This window comes from Staurois parvus, unplaced genomic scaffold, assembly GCF_062004578.1.
Source record: "Staurois parvus isolate SC_StPar_1 unplaced genomic scaffold, SC_StPar_1.0 ptg000574l, whole genome shotgun sequence".
Lineage (NCBI taxonomy): Eukaryota > Metazoa > Chordata > Amphibia > Anura > Ranidae > Staurois > Staurois parvus.
Genome location: NW_028318370.1, coordinates 280082 through 299015, shown reverse-complemented (window position 1 = coordinate 299015; position 18934 = coordinate 280082). Strand labels below are relative to the sequence as shown.

Genomic DNA, 18934 nt, shown 5'->3' with positions numbered 1-18934 from the left:
TTCCCCTGGAAGCTATACCCAATCAGAACAGCAAGGTATTCTAGCACATTTTGGGCTTTAAAAGCTGCTGCGGATTTGTGTAGGTTTATTTGTGGAAACCTACACCATGTACCCCCACTACTACCTCTTTCACTTCCACTGTCACCACTGTGCCTGCATCCCCTTTCTTACTACCATGCCGAAAACATCTTCATTACTGCTCCTTCATGCTACCCACTCTCACCACTGCAGCTGACCCTATCCTCTGTCCCCCTCACCACTGTGCCTAGCCCCTATCCTTCCTCCTGCTGTCACCACTCCTTCCACATGCCCCTGCTACTACACCAGTGGGCACCCCAGTGACCCCTGACACCACACCTATGTATACCCCTGCCACCGCACCTATGTATGCCCCTGCCACCGCACCTATGCATGCCCCTGCCACCGCACCTATGCATGCCCCTGCCACCGCACCTATGCATGCCCCTGCCACCGCACCTATGCATGCCCCTGCCACCGCACCTATGCATACCCCTGCCACCGCACCTATGCATACCCCTGCCACCGCACCTATGTATGCCCCTGCCACCGCACCTATGTATGCCCCTGCCACCGCACCCATGCATACCCCTGCCACCGCACCCATGCATACCCCTGCCACCGCACCCATGTATACCCCTGCCACCGCACCTATGTATATCCCTGCCACCGCACCTATGCATGCCCCTGCCACCGCACCTATGCATGCCCCTGCCACCGCACCTATGCATGCCCCTGCCACCGCACCTATGCATGCCCCTGCCACCGCACCTATGCATGCCCCTGCCACCGCACCTATGCATGCCCCTGCCACCGCACCTATGCATGCCCCTGCCACCGCACCTATGTATGCCCCTGCCACCGCACCTATGTATGCCCCTGCCACCGCACCCATGCATACCCCTGCCACCGCACCCATGCATACCCCTGCCACCGCACCCATGCATACCCCTGCCACCGCACCCATGCATGCCCCTGCCACCGCACCTATGTATGCCCCTGCCACCGCACCTATGCATGCCCCTGCCACTGTATCAGTGCACACTTCTGTTCCCTCTGGGTAATGTTGATACTCCCATCGCATGTGTTCCTGGAATGGGCTCAGAGGTAGCGCGTGCTGCAGAAACAGCCGGCTGAAGACCTCGCAAATCGGCACACCACAGATCATCAAGTGTCATCCGAAAGCTTTACTGAAGAATGATCACATCACACAGGACCATGCAGGACCTCATTGTGATCACATGTCTGATGAAGGGGGCCTGCGCAGCTCCGAAACGTTGCACTACGTCTTTGTGATGTGATCATTGTCCAGTAAAGCTTTCAGATGATACTTGATGATCTGTGGTGTGCTGGCAAATATGGACATTGGCTTCTGTGCTCTCTGCCGCTTCAGAGAGATCTTCCAAGGAACAGGCACACATTTGGTAGTGGTTGTACACACTCGTCAGCCGCTTTATTAGGTACACCTCGCTAGTCCCGGGTTTGACCCCCTTTTTCCTTCAGAACTGCCTTCATTCTTCATGGCATAGATTCTACAAGGTGTTGGAAACATTCCCCAGAGGTTCTGGTCCATATTGACATGATAGCATCACACAATTGCTGCAGATTTGTCGGCTGCACATCCATGAACTGTTGATACAAGGCAGGATGGATCCATACTTTCATGTTGTTTACGCCAAAGATATCAAGACTCGTCAGACCAGGCACAGTTTTTCCAATCGTCTATTGTCCAATTTTGGTGATCCTGTGTGAATTGTAGCCTCCGTTCCCTGTTAGCTGACAGGAGTGGCACCCGGTGTGGTCTTCTGCTGCTGTAGCCCATCTGCTTCAAGGTTCAATGTGTTGTGCGTTCAGAGATGGTATTCTGCATACTTTGGTTGAAACTAGTTTTTTTTTTTAGTTACTGTTGCCTTTCTATCATCTCGTCTGCCCATTTTCCTCTGACATCAACAAGGCATTTTCGTCCACACATCTATCGGGCTCTGGAAATTTTCTCTTTTTCGGACTATTCTCTGTAAACCCTCGAGATGGTTGTGTGTGAAAATCCCAGTAGATCAGCAGTTTTTGGAATACTCAGACCAGCAAGTCTGGAACCAACAACCGTGCTGCGTTCAAAGTCACTTAAATCCCCTTTTTTCCTTATTTCAGTTTGAACTTCAGCAAGTCGTCTTCACCACGTCTAGATGCCTAAATGTATTGAGTTGCTGCCGTGTGATTGGCTGATTAGCAATTTGAGTTACCGAGCAATTGAACAGATGTACCTAATAAAGAGGCCAGAGGGTATAATGTCATTATTTTGAACAGATGGTGTAGCGCTGTAAATACTAAAATACCATATTCTCAGATCATAATATAAATCATTTTAAAGTGAAAGAATATTAATAAACCTCGTGTATCCTTATTACCTAAATTAAAAGTGAAATACATTCCAAAGCAAATATAAAATCAAAGTGACCAATTATAAAAAAGTGACATACCGTATTTTTCGCTCCATAAGACGCACTTTTTTCCCCCCAAAAAAGGGGGGAAAATGTCAGTGCATCTTATGGAGCGAACGTAAAGTGGCCGGTCCAGTATTTCTGCCGCCACCATGTCAGAATATCGGGACGGCCGCTCAGCTCTTCTCTCCTGCAGGACCTTACCTGTTCCTCACTCCAGCGCTGCAGCCTTCCCGCGGTGGCTTCTGTGACAGCCGGGTGCCCACTGCGCATGCGCGAGAAGCGCCGCACGTTGTGAATGGTCCGGTGTCTTCTGAGACACATGACAGGTCCCAGAAGGCTCCGGGTCATTCACAAAGCTCAGCGCTTCTCTCGCATGCGCAGTGGGCACCCGGCTGTCACAGAAGCCGCTGTGGAAAGAAGGAAGGACAACTCCGCGGAAGTGGGAGCGGGTACCTGTCAAATTCAGGTACTCGCTCCCCCTCCCCGCTCCCCAAAGGTCCGCAGTCTCTGGTCATCCACTTTAGTGTCTGCAGTCTCTGGTTATCCCCTGCACTGTCTGCAGTCTCTGGTCATCCCCTGCCCTGTCTGTAGTCTCTGGTCTTCTGTACTATGTCCGCAGTCTCTGGTCATCCCCTGTACTGTGTCCGCAGTCTCTGGCCATCTCCTGTACTGTGTCCGCAGTCTCTGGTCATCCCCTGTACTGTGTCCGCAGTCTCTGGCCATCTCCTGTACTGTGTCCGCAGTCTCTGGCCATCTCCTGTACTGTGTCCGCAGTCTCTGGTCATCCCTGTACTGTGTCCGCAGTCTCTGGTCATCTCCTGTACTGTGTCCGCAGTCTCTGGTCATCTCCTGTACTGTGTCCGCAGTCTCTGGTCATCTCCTGTACTATGTCCGCAGTCCATTGGTTCAGAATATTTTTTTACTAATTTGTCTCCTCCAATACCTAGGTGCGTCTTATGGAGCGAAAAATACGGTATATTAATTGATATAAATAAAAAAAAGTCCCAAAAAGTGAAGAAATTAGTCCCAACAAGTGAAAAAAATTATAGCACAAAAAATATATAGAAATCCAGATTTTTCAATTCTTCAACTTTTATATTTGCACTTTTTGTTGCATGCTCATATTTATGGTGCCAATTTCTCTTTGAGGGTCGAATTTTGGAGGTGAGCGCACACACTAGAAGGTGATGGATAAAATTGGCACCATAAATATGAGCACGCAACAAAAAGTGCAAATATAAAAGTTGAAGAATTGAAAAATCTGGATTTCTATATATTTTTTGTGCTATAATTTTTTTCACTTGTTGGGACTAATTTCTTCACTTTTTGGGACTTTTTTTTAATTTATTTATATCAATTGATATATGTCACGGTTTTATAATTGGTCACTTTCATTTTATATTTACTTTGGAATGTATTTCACCTTTAATTAAGGTAATAAGGATACACGAGGTTTATTAATATTCTTTCACTTTAATATTATTTATATTATGATTTGACAATATGGTATTTTAGTATTTACAGCGCTACAGCATTTGTTCAAAAAAATATTTTCATCTCATTTCCTTCGGGTGTTAGCAGCTACTTCATCCCTTGTGAGGATATTTGGCAGCGCATGAGTCCACCCCTGGGGCAGACTGACAACTCATGGGGCCCCCGGGCAATAGGGGATCATGGGGCCCCTGTGTCCTTGCCCGAACTCAAAAAAGCCTATGAAAAAGGTACCAGGGGCATCTCATGGGGCCCCCTACTGACCCCGGGCAGTGCCCGAGTTTCCAAATGGTCAGTCCGCCCCTGGGCCCCCCCTATTTATATAATGACATATTGTTTTGTATATGTATGTATGTTAAAAACAAACAAAAAAAACATCAATTAAATGAAAGAAAATAACAAGTAAAATTTAACGCAAAGCCATTTTAGTTTCCCTTTACATGGTAAGCGGTTCAGGTGGGTTGGGTGGGGGGTGGTAAAGTGTTTATATGTTCATTAGAATGACATATACTTCAGATGTTCAGGACTTTAGTAAATTTCAGAAAGTCCCATGAGGACTGGCGCTTCCAGAAATGAATGTATCAGGGTGTGTATGAGAAATGTTAAAAGAATAAAAATTGCCTCTTTAACAAATCAGCCTCACATTATTCTCTGTGGTTTTGGCGGAGCTCTCCTTTATTCCAAAGAGGTTCACTTTGTTGAGGCCCCATAGGAGTTGTCTCCTCCCGCTGTGTTATGTTCAGGAATTCTCATTTGTGCTGCACTCCTGGAATGTCCCCGAGTTCATGATATGGAAAATCTTTCATTATTGCTGCGCTGGGGAAACCCTTCAATAACAATTGTGCTTTTGAAAGTAAAAGCAGCCAGTAGTCTGACCTCATATGGAGCCATGCTCTTCCATCTCTTACTGTAAATCAGGGGTAGGCAGCCTGCAGAGGTGGGAGATCTACCGGAACAACATAGGAGGTCAAAGATCACCGGGGGGCAGCATTTCTTTAAGGCGCTATCCAGCAAGGCCCCAGTAAAGGGTAAAGATGATTTGATCATTTCAGAGGTCAATATTAAGTAACGCAGAGTTCAACTCTGGGTTCAGCAGTGACTTTTAGAGGTCCGTAAAAGATACCACACAGTGCAGGGACCAGTAATATGTAATGCACAGTGTAGGAGAAACTGCAGGTCTCCACTGAGGCTGGATTTCACTGGGGGGTGCAGGATGAGAAAGAGTCTGTCCTGACTCCATGCATACAATGTAAGTATAAAAAGAGTTCCAAACACCACATACCATGAAAAGCCGTTTATTCAAAAGGTAATAGCAATCTCAGCTGACTCTGTCACAACCACGCCCCAACATGTTTCGCCCCGGGGGCATGGCTTTGACGGAGTCGAGTCCACTGAGGCTATTATTTTTTAACCACTTGCCGCCCAGCCACTGTAGAAAGACGGCGGCAGGGCGGCACGGCTGGGCAAAAGCATGTTTTAAAACACACTTTTGCAAAACAGGTAGGGGGCGCGCCGCTGCCCTACCTGCAACGCCGATCCCGGCCGTGGGTATCAGTCGCCGGTGTCCCGCCGATTAGCAGCAATCACTGACAGAGAACAGGGCTGCAGTAGCTCTGCTTTCTGTCAGTTCCCTGACAGTTCCTGACATGCTGATCGGGAGAGAAGAGTTTATCTCTCCTGATCAGCATGTCCCCATGCAGTACACACCCTCGCCCCCTAGTAAAACACTCCCCTCACACAGTTAACCCTTTCAGTGAATAAAAAAGTTAACCCCTTCCTCCAGAGTGCCATTAGTACAGTTTCAGTGGGTTTTTTTTTTTGCACTGATCACTGTATTGGTGTCACTGGGGATGTCCGTGACCCGAAGTCAGTTCCCCCCCAGTGTCAGAATGTCCACCGCAATCCCGCAGTCCTGCCATAAGTCACTGATCGCCGCCATAAGTCGCTGATCGCCGCCATTATTAGTATAAAAAAAATAAAAAATCTGAGTATCTTTCCCGTCATTTGTAAACGCTATAACTTTCATGTAAACCAATTAATTTACACGTATTGGGTTTTTTTTTTAGCAAAGACATGTCGCAGAATGCATTTTGGCAGAAATTTATGACGAAATTTGATTTTTGAATTTTTTTTACTGGACATGTTTTATAGCGAAAAGTCCAAAATATTGTTTTTTTCTCAAAATTGTCAGCATTTTTTTTTTTTTATAGCGCAAAAAATAAAAAACGCACAGGCGATCAAATACCACCGAAAGAAAGCTCTATTTGTGTGAAAAAAAGGACATACATTTCATTTTTGTACCATATTGCATGACCGCGCAATTGTCCGTTAAACTAGCGCAGCGCTGTATAGCAAAAAATGGCGTAAATTGCAGTATTTATACCATAGTTTGTAGACGCTATAACTTTCACACAAAGCAATCAATATACACTTATTGGGATTTGTTTTACCAAAAACATGGAGCAGAATACATTTTGGCCTAAATTTATAACCAACTTTGAGTTTACTATATATTTTTTATAGCTGAAAGTAAAAAAAATATAGTTTTTCTTCAAAATTTTTGGTATTTTTTTGTTTATAGCGTGAAAAATAAAAAGCGCACAGGTGATCAAATACCACCAAACGAAAGCTCTATTTGTGTGAAAAAAAGGACGTAAATTTCGTTTGGGTGCAGCATTGCATGACCGCGCAATTATCAGTTGAATTAGTGCAGCGCCGAGTAGCAAAAAGAGGCCTGGTCATTAAGGGGGGTAAATCCTCTGGAGGGCAAGTGGTTAAGGGGGGTAAATCCTTTAGGAGGGCAAGTGGTTAACAAATCAGCCTCACATTATTCTCTGTGGTTTTGGCGGAGCTCTCCTTTATTCCAAAGAGGTTCACTTTGTTGAGGCCCCATAGGAGTTGTCTCCTCCCGCTGTGTTATGTTCAGGAATTCTTCTCATTTGTGCTGCACTCCTGGAATGTCCCCGAGTTCATGACATGGAAAATCTTTCATTATTGCTGCGCTTGGGAAACCCTTCAATAACAATTGTGCTTCTGAAAGTAAAAGCAGCCAGTAGTCTGACCTCATATGGAGCCATGCTCTTCCATCTCTTACTGTAAATCAGGGGTAGGCAGCCTGCAGAGGTGGGAGATCTACCGGAACAACATAGGAGGTCAAAGATCACCGGGGGGCAGCATTTCTTTAAGGAGCATTCCAGCAAGGCCCCAGTAAAGGGTAAGGATGATTTGATCAGTTCAGAGGTCAATATTAAGTAACGCAGAGTTCAACTCTGGGTTCAGCAATGACTTTCAGAGGTCCGTAAAAGATACCACACAGTGCAGGGACCAGTAATATGTAATGCACAGTGTAGGAGAACCTGCAGGTCCCCGCTCAGGCTGGATTTCGCTGGGGGGTGCAGGATGAGAAAGAGTCTGTCCTGACTCTATGCATACAATGTAAGTATAAAAGGAGTCCCAAACACCACATACCATGCAAAGCTGTTCATTCAAAAGGTAATAGCAATCTCAGCTGACTCTGTCACAACCACGCCCCAACATGTTTCGCCCCGGGGGCAAGGCTTTGAGTCCACTGAGGCTGCTATTATTTTTTAAATGAATGACTCTGCATAATGTGCGGTATTTAGGACTCCTTTTATGCTTTTATTGTTTGCAGAGTGTAGGAGTCATATGTAATGAAGAGTTAAGGGGTCAGTGGTGAGTAATGTTCAATCTCAATCCAGTGCTGTGCCCAAGAGCAGTGGCTCTCTCCGTACTCTCTCTCCTCACTGGAAATGGAGGCAGCAGCGAGAGTCATTGGCTCCTTCTGTCATCTTGATTCACACTATGTGCACTACAAATGTGTATATATTCTTTAATTTTCTATAGCCACAGTTTAGTTGGCATACAGTATATCTGACGGCAAATCAGAGCATTATTTTAGTGCATATTTAGTACTGTCTTGTTGGGATCCCATTTGCAGATCTTATCACTGTCTATGTAGGCACCATTTATAGTTAGGTATTTTCACCCATAGTCACCTATTTATTATTAGTGGTGTACCTAGGTTACACCTTTTTATATATATATTTTTTTGGTGTATTTTCACTGTTATCCATTATTTTGGAAATCTTCATGTGTATTCTATTCAACATTCATTCTTTGTATTTTGATTTCATATGTTTATATTTTTTCTTGACAATTTTATACATATTTAATATTAGCGCAGCACCAATTACTTTTCACTTAGCGTTGTTCCATTTGGTATATGGTAAGGTGTTAGCTTTATATACAGATTAGGTACCTAGAGCGCGGGAGGACTACATAGATATATTCCTGCTGTCATCAATCAGTTTCTGTGAGGAGGGAGCATGGCGGGCAGGGCTAAGACGTGCTGTGTGTGTCAATAGACACACACAGCCCGGCTAAGGATCGAGCCTTCGAGTACACCCACAGCACGCAGTTTGCTATAGGGACACTTGGAAGGGACGGGGAGCATAAGAGAAGGTAGGGGACTCTCTGAGCAAATCCAATGCACAGAGCGAGTATGTATAACATGTTTATTATTTTATTGAAATAGAGCTTTGCAGTCACTTCATTTGTGCTTTTTCTGCATCTGTAATTCAAACAAATTATGTCATGCAGCTTAAATTTTCAGTAGGAGACCAGCAGAGGCAGCTCCCACAATTCTTTCCCTTTCATCTGCTTAGTGTTCTCTTCAGATTGTGGTCTACACATATGAATGTTTTAGGATAGGGCAAGAATACCAAGGAAATAAAAGACAATGTAACTTTTTTCTTTCCTTTGGTTGAAATCCTTATATGTGGCAGTATAGTTTTGGCACCTTTTTAAAAGCAACACGGTAATCCCAGCTACCACTGACGAGGTCACTAAGGTCTTCTCTAAAGCTTGCCCTACCACCTGCCCCCTTGACCCTGTCCCCACTCAACTCCTACGATCACCCTCCTCCTCCATCCTACGCTCCCTTACTCACATCTTCAATCTCTCCCTCTCCACTGGCGCATTCCCCTCCCCTCTGAAGCACGCGCACATCACTCCCATACTTAAAAAAGCCTCCCTGGATCCCACCGACCTAAACAACCTTAGACCCATCTCCCTGCTGCCATTTACATCCAAACTCCTTGAGCGCCTATAATCGCCTAAGCTCCCACCTCACTAGCAACCTCCTTGATCCCCTACAATCTGGCTTCCGTCCCCTACACTCCACCGAAACTGCCTTACTCAAACTCACCAACGACCTGCTAACCACCAAAGCCAAAGGCCACTACTTAGTGCTTTTACTCCTCAACCTCTCTGCAGCTTTCGACATTGTCCACCACCCCCTCCTCCTCAAAAAACTACACTCTTTTGGCCTCAGAGACTCCGCTCTCTCCTGGCTCTCTTCCTATCTATCACAACACTCCTTCAGTGTTACCTATAACGCTGCCACCTCCCCCTCTCTGTTAGGGTCCGCCAAGGCTCTGTCCTCGGGCCCCTTCTCTTCTCCATCTACACCTCCTCCCTTGGCCAACTGATACACTCCCACGGCTTCAACTACCACCTCTATGCCGATGACACTCAAATCTATCTCTCTACCACTCGCCTCACCCCTTCAGTCTCCGCCCGAATCACCAGCCTTCTGAACGACATATCAGACTGGACGTCACTCCACTCCCTCAAACTAAACCTTGCCAAAACCAAGCTCCTAGTTTCCCCCCCGACCTCTCCATCATGTCCAATAACTCCATCATCAGCCCCACCCCGCAATCCAGAGTACTAGGTGTCATTCTAGACTCCAATCTGTCTTTCCAGCCCCAGATCCAATCGCTGACAAATTCATGCAGACTCCACCTCCGCAACATCTTCAAAATACGCCCGTTCCTAACCCCAGAAACCACAAAGCAACTCATTTACTCCCTTATCATATCACGACTTGACTACTGCAACTCCCTCCTCGCTGGCCGACCCCAACACAGGCTATCCCCACTTCAGTCTATCCTGAATTCTGCAGCCAGTCTCATCCACCTCACCAACCGCTTCGTATCCGCCTCCCTCCTCTGCCAATCCCTCCACTGGCTTCCGATTGCCCAACGCATAAAATTCAAAATATTAACATTGACGTACAAAGCTGTTCATAACACTGCCCCAAACTGCATCACCGACCTGATATCCATTTACCACCCAAAACGTACTCTCCGCTGCTCACAAGACCTCCTACTCTCTAGTTCCCTGGTCTCCTCCTCCCATGTCCATCTCCAGGACTTCTCCAGGGCTTCCCCCATCCTCTGGAACTCCCTACCCCAGTCCATCAGACTATCACCTACTCTCCTCACCTTTAGGCGCACCCTGAAAACACATCTCTTCAGAGAAGCCTACCCGGCCCTCACCGAATTGCTAATCTCCTCCGCTCCTCCCACCACTCCATCCCCCACAGCTATTTCCTCCCGTACCACTATCCCCTCCCTCCTAGATTGTAAGCTCCAAGGAGCAGGGCCCTCGAACCCCTCGTGTATCGAATTGTATTGTTACTGTACTGTCTCCCACTATAATGTACAGCGCTGAGCAAACTATTGGCGCTATATAAATCCTGTATAATAATAATAATATCCCTCTACTCCACTCCATTGTAAAAATATGCTTCTGGAAACAGGTGCAAGTCATTCCTTACCATCTGATTATATAGTGTGTTTGTGAAAACTAGCATTTTTGTTTTGTTTTTTTTATTTAGTCTTGTATGATTGACCGCTTATCCTGCCTGATAATTGAAGCAGCCAGTTGTAGAATTAGGCAGTTCATCCAAAAGCTCCTAGGACACATTATTCAGAAGTGCACTTGTACCAGTCTCATTAGACCACTTTACCTCTGTAATCATTGCCACGTGATGTGTGTACAGCAGTTCAGGGCTGCAGGTAATGTTTGTATGTTATGTAACCCATTCCTGTTTTTCCAGCTCGAGTTCCATGTGAAAGAGGAAGATAGAGGCATCATTCAGGTGGCGTGGACAATGGGGAACTTTACCGACCTCGATCTTCAGGTGCAGCCAAAAACTAAGCTGGAGGTCAGTGAGTAAGTTCTGCAGCTTCAACTTCTCGTTCCTATTGCAGTCCTCTGTTTTCACAAATAAAGCACAGCCGTGAAGTCGGGTCAGTTTGTACTAGTAATAATGTACAAAGTGTAAAAAAAAAAACCTGTGGCTTCAGCTTTCTGCTGACATAGGTGCAAACCTTCTCTTGGCAGACATCTCCACTGTATAGCTGACATCCTCTCTCCAATGGTCATGATGTTTAGAATTGTTTTTAATAAATGATTAAAGGCTAATTCCAGCTTTCATAACATGTTTCACTCCATGGTGTAACATGATGCACCCCCACCCCCCCACCTTCCCTGAATTTCAGGGTTATTTTTCCTGCAGAATTATTTTATATTTTTTTTAATTTAGCTTCCGCTGTGTGTGGCTCTGCCCAGCCACATTATTTGTTTAAAGTATTTGTAAAGGTTCAAGGTTTTTTTATCTTCACGCATTCTGTGCAGGAAGATAAAAAACCTGTGTGCAGCTGCCCCCCCAGCCCCCCTCCCCAATACTTACCTAAGCCCCATCACGATCCAGTGATGTGCACGAGAGCTGCGATTGTCCAGATCTCTGCCTTCTTATTGGCTTAGACCACAACAGGAGCCATTGGCACCTGCTACAGTCAATCACAGCCAGTGAAGCAATGAGGAGAGAGCAGAGGGCAGGGCTGAGCCGTGTCTGTGTGTGAATAAAAACACAGAGCAGCAGCTTTGGAGAAAGCTTGCTCGGTGCCCCCATAGCAAGCTGCTTGCTATGAGGGCACTTGGCCGGAGGGAGGAGCCAGGAACGCCGGTGGGGGACCCGAGAAGAGGAGGATTGGGGCTGTTCTGTGCAACACCACTGCAGAGAGCAGGTAAGTATGACATGTTTGTTATTGAACAAAAAAAATCTGCCCTTACACTCACTTTAAAGATCCATTCATAGGATCTGTGAATTGAAAATGTTTTAAAATGTTTAAATTATTTATTATTGTTTCTTTTTTAAAGTGTTACTAAACCCACAGCAGTAAAATCAGTCTGTATATGCAGTAAAGCATTCTTGTTATACTCACTGTGGGACCCTAAGGGGTTAATCCTCCGCATTGTGTAAAAAGGCTATTTGATCCTATCTTGTCTGTTCCTCCCTTTCTTCTGCTGTCCCCAATCCATCTGCTGATAGTACAGATCTCTAGGAGTCACTCTGCACATGCTCATTTTAGTGTGTAGGGCTGGAGAGTTTTTTTCTTTCTTTGGTAGGGTGCATGTGATCAGCACTGGGCCAATCTGCGCTGTCCAGACAGAGACTAAGGGGTTATGAAGCCTCATAGGTCAGTCGGAGCAGAATGAAAACTCCTGTAAGCTTTAACCAGTGCTCAGCTGGACACTGATAGAAGTCACGACGGCAATATACTGCTGATGAGAAACAGAATTTAGCAGTTTATATTTACTAAAATAATTGCATTTTCATGTTCTGTGTACTGTTGAGACCAGATATAGTGAATGCAGGGTCCGGGGAGACCGGATATAGTGAATGCAGGGTCCGGGGAGACCGGATATAGTGAATGCAGGGTCCGGGGAGACCGGATATAGTGAAAGAAGGGTCCGGGGAGACCGGATATAGTGAATGCAGGGTCCGGGGAGACCGGATATAGTGAATGCAGGGTCCGGGGAGACCGGATATAGGGAATGCGGGGTCCGGGGAGACCGGATATAGTGAATGCAGGGTCCGGGGAGACCGGATATAGGGAATGCAGGGTCCGGGGAGACCGGATATAGCGGATGCAGGGTCCGGGGGGAGACCGGATATAGGGAATGCAGGGTCCGGGGGGAGACCGGATATAGCGGATGCAGGGTCCGGGGGGAGACCGGATATAGCGGATGCAGGGTCCGGGGGGAGACCGGATATAGCGGATGCAGGGTCCGGGGGGAGACCGGATATAGCGGATGCAGGGTCCGGGGGGAGACCGGATATAGCGGATGCAGGGTCCGGGGGGAGACCGGATATAGCGGATGCAGGGTCCGGGGGGAGACCGGATATAGCGGATGCAGGGTCCGGGGGGAGACCGGATATAGCGGATGCAGGGTCCGGGGGGAGACCGGATATAGCGGATGCAGGGTCCGGGGGGAGACCGGATATAGCGGATGCAGGGTCCGGGGGGAGACCGGATATAGCGGATGCAGGGTCCGGGGGGAGACCGGATATAGCGGATGCAGGGTCCGGGGGGAGACCGGATATAGCTGATGCAGGGTCCGGGGGGAGACCGGATATAGCGGATGCAGGGTCCGGGGGGAGACCGGATATAGCGGATGCAGGGTCCGGGGGGAGACCGGATATAGCGGATGCAGGGTCCGGGGGGAGACCGGATATAGCGGATGCAGGGTCCGGGGGGAGACCGGATATAGCGGATGCAGGGTCCGGGGGGAGACCGGATATAGCGGATGCAGGGTCCGGGGGGAGACCGGATATAGCGGATGCAGGGTCCGGGGGGAGACCGGATATAGCGGATGCAGGGTCCGGGGGGAGACCGGATATAGCGGATGCAGGGTCCGGGGGGAGACCGGATATAGCGGATGCAGGGTCCGGGGGGAGACCGGATATAGCGGATGCAGGGTCCGGGGGGAGACCGGATATAGCGGATGCAGGGTCCGGGGGGAGACCGGATATAGCGGATGCAGGGTCCGGGGAGACCGGATATAGCGGATGCAGGGTCCGGGGGGAGACCGGATATAGCGGATGCAGGGTCCGGGGGGAGACCGGATATAGCGGATGCAGGGTCCGGGGAGACCGGATATAGCGGATGCAAGGTCCGGGGAGACCGGATATAGCGGATGCAGGGTCCGGGGGGAGACCGGATATAGCGGATGCAGGGTCCGGGGGGAGACCGGATATAGCGGATGCAGGGTCCGGGGGGAGACCGGATATAGCGGGTGCAGGGTCCGGGGGGAGACCGGATATAGCGGATGCAGGGTCCGGGGGGAGACCGGATATAGCGGATGCAGGGTCCGGGGGGAGACCGGATATAGCGGATGCAGGGTCCGGGGGGAGACCGGATATAGCGGATGCAGGGTCCGGGGGGAGACCGGATATAGCGGATGCAGGGTCCGGGGAGACCGGATATAGCGGATGCAGGGTCCGGGGGGAGACCGGATATAGCGGATGCAGGGTCCGGGGGGAGACCGGATATAGCGGATGCAGGGTCCGGGGAGACCGGATATAGCGGATGCAAGGTCCGGGGAGACCGGATATAGCGGATGCAGGGTCCGGGGAGACCGGATATAGCGGATGCAGGGTCCGGGGAGACCGGATATAGCGGATGCAGGGTCCGGGGTTTAGTAGCACTTTAAGATTGGAAATTTTTTTTCTAAGTAATATCCAATTAAAAAAAAATTATTTATTATGCTTCTAAAATTAGGTAACTAAGAACTATTAAAGGAAGGCTAAAAAAAGAATATAGAATTCATCTTATGAGTTTTTATATTTTTTCTTTTAGACCCCTTTCACATGGGTGATCCGATCAGGTTGGGCTGTCAGTTTTTTAGATGGACCTAATCGGATGGTCCATGTATCTCTATGGAATGCGGAATTGCATCTGTTTACACCTGCCTACCTCCAATCCGATCTGATCTGCTAAAAGAGAAAAGGAAGGGGAGATCTGTTCCCCTCCATCTGGACGTATCAGATCAGAGGACAATCAGTTGTAAATACACAGCCGGTCTATTTACATCCGACTGCCCATAGAACAGAGAGGGCTGTGTCCATGTTCACTCTGCATGAATGGAGCACACACGGGCCTGTCATCTGCCCGTTCTGCTCTGATCAGTGAACAGATCCCCGCTGAGCAATCCGATTCTGCCCCGTGTGAAATGGGGGTGGGGAGAGTCCTCAGCCCTCTGTAAGCTCTTAATAAAAATACACTAAGAGATATCGTTATTCTACAACAATAATCCATACACGCATACTATTTAATGGTCCTCTGATCAATTTATTCAATCAGTCAAATTTTTTCTGTGTTTTTCTGCCTCTTTGTCTTCACTGTGCTCCTGCACCTCTCCCTTTTCCTCTTCACTTTCTTTTGTTTGGAATGAGCAGTACACGTTAGTTGTGTTGGTCATGTGTACTGCTCTATGCACACTACACTTCCCATAGTCCTTTTTGGGCGAGAGTAAGAGAGGGTGACTAAGATACTACATACAGCATGCTGAACGAACGTAGCCACGCTCTAACAGTCCATTGGTTGCCAGGTACAAAAAACAAAAGCTGGTACTTCCAGGTATGGATAATGTGACTGTGTATGTGACTGGCTTGGTGAATGGCCCAGTAGTGTCACATGGGGGCGGGGTAGAGTCCTCAGTCCTCTGCAAGCTCTGATTTAGTTTAGCTCAGAGCTTACTCTTCCCTCCATTATTTGCTCCAGCGGGGGCAGTTTTTAAAGTGAACCTGTTGATATTTGCTTTTTGAAATGAGCAGAGTTCTCCAAACTCTCTAAATAAAGGGCCGGTTCATTGTGGTTTAGATCATAGGGGGCCCGGACTATGGCCAGTGGCAGTAGAAAATGTACCAGTATCAATGGGAGTAAAAGTAAAAAAAAAAAAAGTAAAATGGTGACCCATCATTGATGTCGGCAGAAAAAATAGTGCCCCATCCTCATCCTTGGTATCACTGGGAGGAGTAGTGCCTCATCATTGGTGTCACTGGAAGAAAATGTGTCAGTAGAGAGAATAGTGCCCCACCATTGAATAGTAGGAGTGGGAGGACTTATGCCCCATATTTGGTGTTAGTTGAAGGAATGGTGCCTCATAGTTGGTGTCAGTAGGATGAATAGTGCCTCGTACTGGTGAGAGGAATGGTGCCCCAAGGGCCAGATAAAGGCAAGCAGAGGGCCACAGTTGACCCGTGGGCCATAGTTTGGAGATCACTGGTCTAGAGTAGTCCGTGGGATAGAAAGTGCAGAGAAAATAGATAAACCTGAATAACAGCATGACAGCAATTTAGTAAGCCCGCCTAACTTGAGTAGGACAGAGGGCATACTAGCTACAAAAAAAAAAAAAAATTGTGGCTAGTAGGCCCTCTGTTCTCCTGGTATATGTTTGGCCGAAGGCGTAACACTACAGTTTGTGGGGGGCAGGGGGTATATCACTGGAGTATGTGGGGGCAGAGGGTGTAACATTGGGGTATGTGGGGGGGCGGGAATGTAACACTGTGGTATGTGGATGACGAGGAGTATATCACTGGGTTATGGGGGGTGAGGTTGTAACATTAGGGTATGTGTAGGGCAGGGGATGCAACACTGTGATATGTGGGGGACAGGGGGAGGTTCAACACTGTTATATATCACAATGCCGCTGACTTGCTGGAAAAAAAAAAAAAGACGGCTCAGTGCACAACCAATCCTTTATAATACTCATACCTGAATGACAGCTCCCCGATTTGTCATCCTCTATATATGGGAAAGGGCATGGATAGGATATTGACATCACTGACCAAACATAGCCATTGCCAGAGTTGGTAAATGTGATCACCAAAATGCAGCCAGTCACCATCTTAGGGCAGTGGTGGGGACACCCAGTGACATCAGTGGTTCCTAGGGACGTGGTAGGTGCAAGTATCAACGGCTTCCTTAGGAACCAGTGACAGCAGGATGATGCCATATAGAAGCCGTAGAAATACCACTTGCAGCTCAGTACAGTTTTGTTGGCATTTGGGGGCACCTGGTGGGTGTTGGAAACTCACAAAGCAGCCTCTTGCAAAGCCCTTTAGGCTGCATACGCTTGGGCTTTTAAAGCCAGTATTTAGCTTGAGGCCTGACCAGCATCTTCAGGAAGGTTTGGCATAATGTCTCCCCTCAGCACAAAAAGTGGAACACCATCCAAAACCTAGAACCTGGAAGAAGGTTTTAGTCGGTGGATTTCCCTTTACTTCCCTTCTCAGTGACCACACAGTAATTTAGAAGGGATCTCCCCAATGGCAGCAAAGACAAGTAATGAACACCTGACAAAGGTTCTAACTCTTCCTCACGAAAATCAGGTGGCTGTGTAAGACATGGCCTTCATTGTTCCTTGGTTATCCACTATTCATAAGCTCTTGTAGCAGCCAAGTTTCCCTTCTTTGCAAATGCTTACCGAGTGTTCTCAGAGCAAACGGTTAAACAATTTTTAGGTCTTTGAAAACCTTTGTTATTCATATAAGATTAGCATCTTTGTCTAGCTGCAATTATTTCCTTAGGAAAAAAAAGGTATAGCAGGTATTAATTTGCATGTTCATTGTATGAGTGTAGAGGCAGGAAAGGAATTCTGTACGCTCTGACGACTCCTAGGAAATGGTAGATTTATTCCTAGAAAAGCTGTAGGCATTCTGCAGGTATCTGTTAGAAAGTGGAGGAAAAAATCCAGCGTGTCAGGAGCCAGAAACTGTGAAGGATTTTGTTACCATTGACAGTCACAACCAGAAGAGCTAACAGCAAAGCCAAACCAATATCATAGACGTGTGGACTGTCTGCAGAGAAGGCCTTTTTTAAAGCCTAAACCAGATGCCAAATGTAGCCCTTTGCATACTTTTATCTGGCCCTTGGAGCATTGTTTCCTTCACTGTCAGCAACAGTGGGACATAGTTCCTGCCACTGACACTGACAATGGGGCACTATTCCTCCCATTGGCACCAATGATGGCACACCATTCCTCCCATTGGCACCAATGATGGCACACCATTCCTCCCATTGGCACCAATGATGGCACACTATTCCTCCCATTGACAACAATGGGGCACTATTCTTCCTATTGACACCAAGGATGGCACTCTGTTCCTCCCATTGACACCAATGACGGCACACTGTTCCTCCCATTGACAGACAATGGGGCACTATTCCTCCTATTGACAGCAATGATGGGTCATTATTCCTCTCATTGACACCAGTGACGGAGCACTATTCATCCCATTGACACCAATGATTCAGCACTATTCCTCCCATTGACACCAATGATGGATCACTATTCCTCCCATTGACACCAATGATGGATCATTATTCCTCCATTGGCACCAATGATGGTGTACTATTCCTCCCATTGACACCAATGATTCAGCACTATTCCTCCCATTGACACCAATGATTCAGCACTATTCCTCCCATTGGCACCAATGATGGTGTACTATTCCTTCCATTGACACCAATGATTCAGCACTATTCCTCCCACTGGCACCAATGATGGGGCACTATTCCTCCCATTGACACCAATGATGGGGCACTATTCCTCCTATTGGCACACATGATGGTGTACTATTCCTCCCATTGACACCAATGATTCAGCACTATTCCTCCCATTGGCACCAATGATGGTGTACTATTCTTTCCATTGACACCAATGATTCAGCACTATTCCTCCCATTGACACCAATGATTCAGCACTATTCCTCCCATTGACACCAATGATGGAGCACTATTCCTCCCATTGGCACAAATGATGGTGTACTATTCCTCCCATTGACACCAATGATTCAGCACTATTCTTCCCATTGACACCAATGATGGTGTACTATTCTTTCTATTGACACCAATGATTCAGCACTATTCCTCCCATTGACACCAATGATGGAGCACTATTCCTCCCATTGGCACCAATGATGGTGTACTATTCCTCCCATTGACACCAATGATTCAGCACTATTCCTCCCATTGACACCAATGATTCAGCACTATTCCTCCCATTGGCACCAATGATGGTGTACTATTCCTTCCATTGACACCAATGATTCAGCACTATTCCTCCCATTGACACCAATGATTCAGCACTATTCCTCCCATTGACACCAATGATGGGGCACTATTCCTCCTATTGGCACACATGATGGTGTACTATTCCTCCCATTGACACCAATGATTCAGCACTATTCCTCCCATTGGCACCAATGATGGTGTACTATTCTTTCCATTGACACCAATGATTCAGCACTATTCCTCCCATTGACA

At 47.3% G+C, this 18934-nt stretch overlaps 1 protein-coding gene across 2 annotated transcripts in view; it reads left to right on the top strand.

Annotated features, from left to right (window-relative positions):
- The window catches only part of C2CD2 (C2 calcium dependent domain containing 2), a 234808-nt gene that overhangs the window by 102916 nt on the left and 112958 nt on the right, over positions 1–18934 (top strand). For both annotated transcript variants that reach the window (XR_016315248.1, XM_089691885.1), the window contains exon 5: positions 10876–10983. Coding sequence is in view for 1 of the 2 variants with exons in the window: in XM_089691885.1 (XP_089548011.1) it covers positions 10876–10983 (108 nt within the window). In the remaining variant the exon portion in view is untranslated. The remainder of the gene's footprint in view (positions 1–10875; positions 10984–18934) is intronic.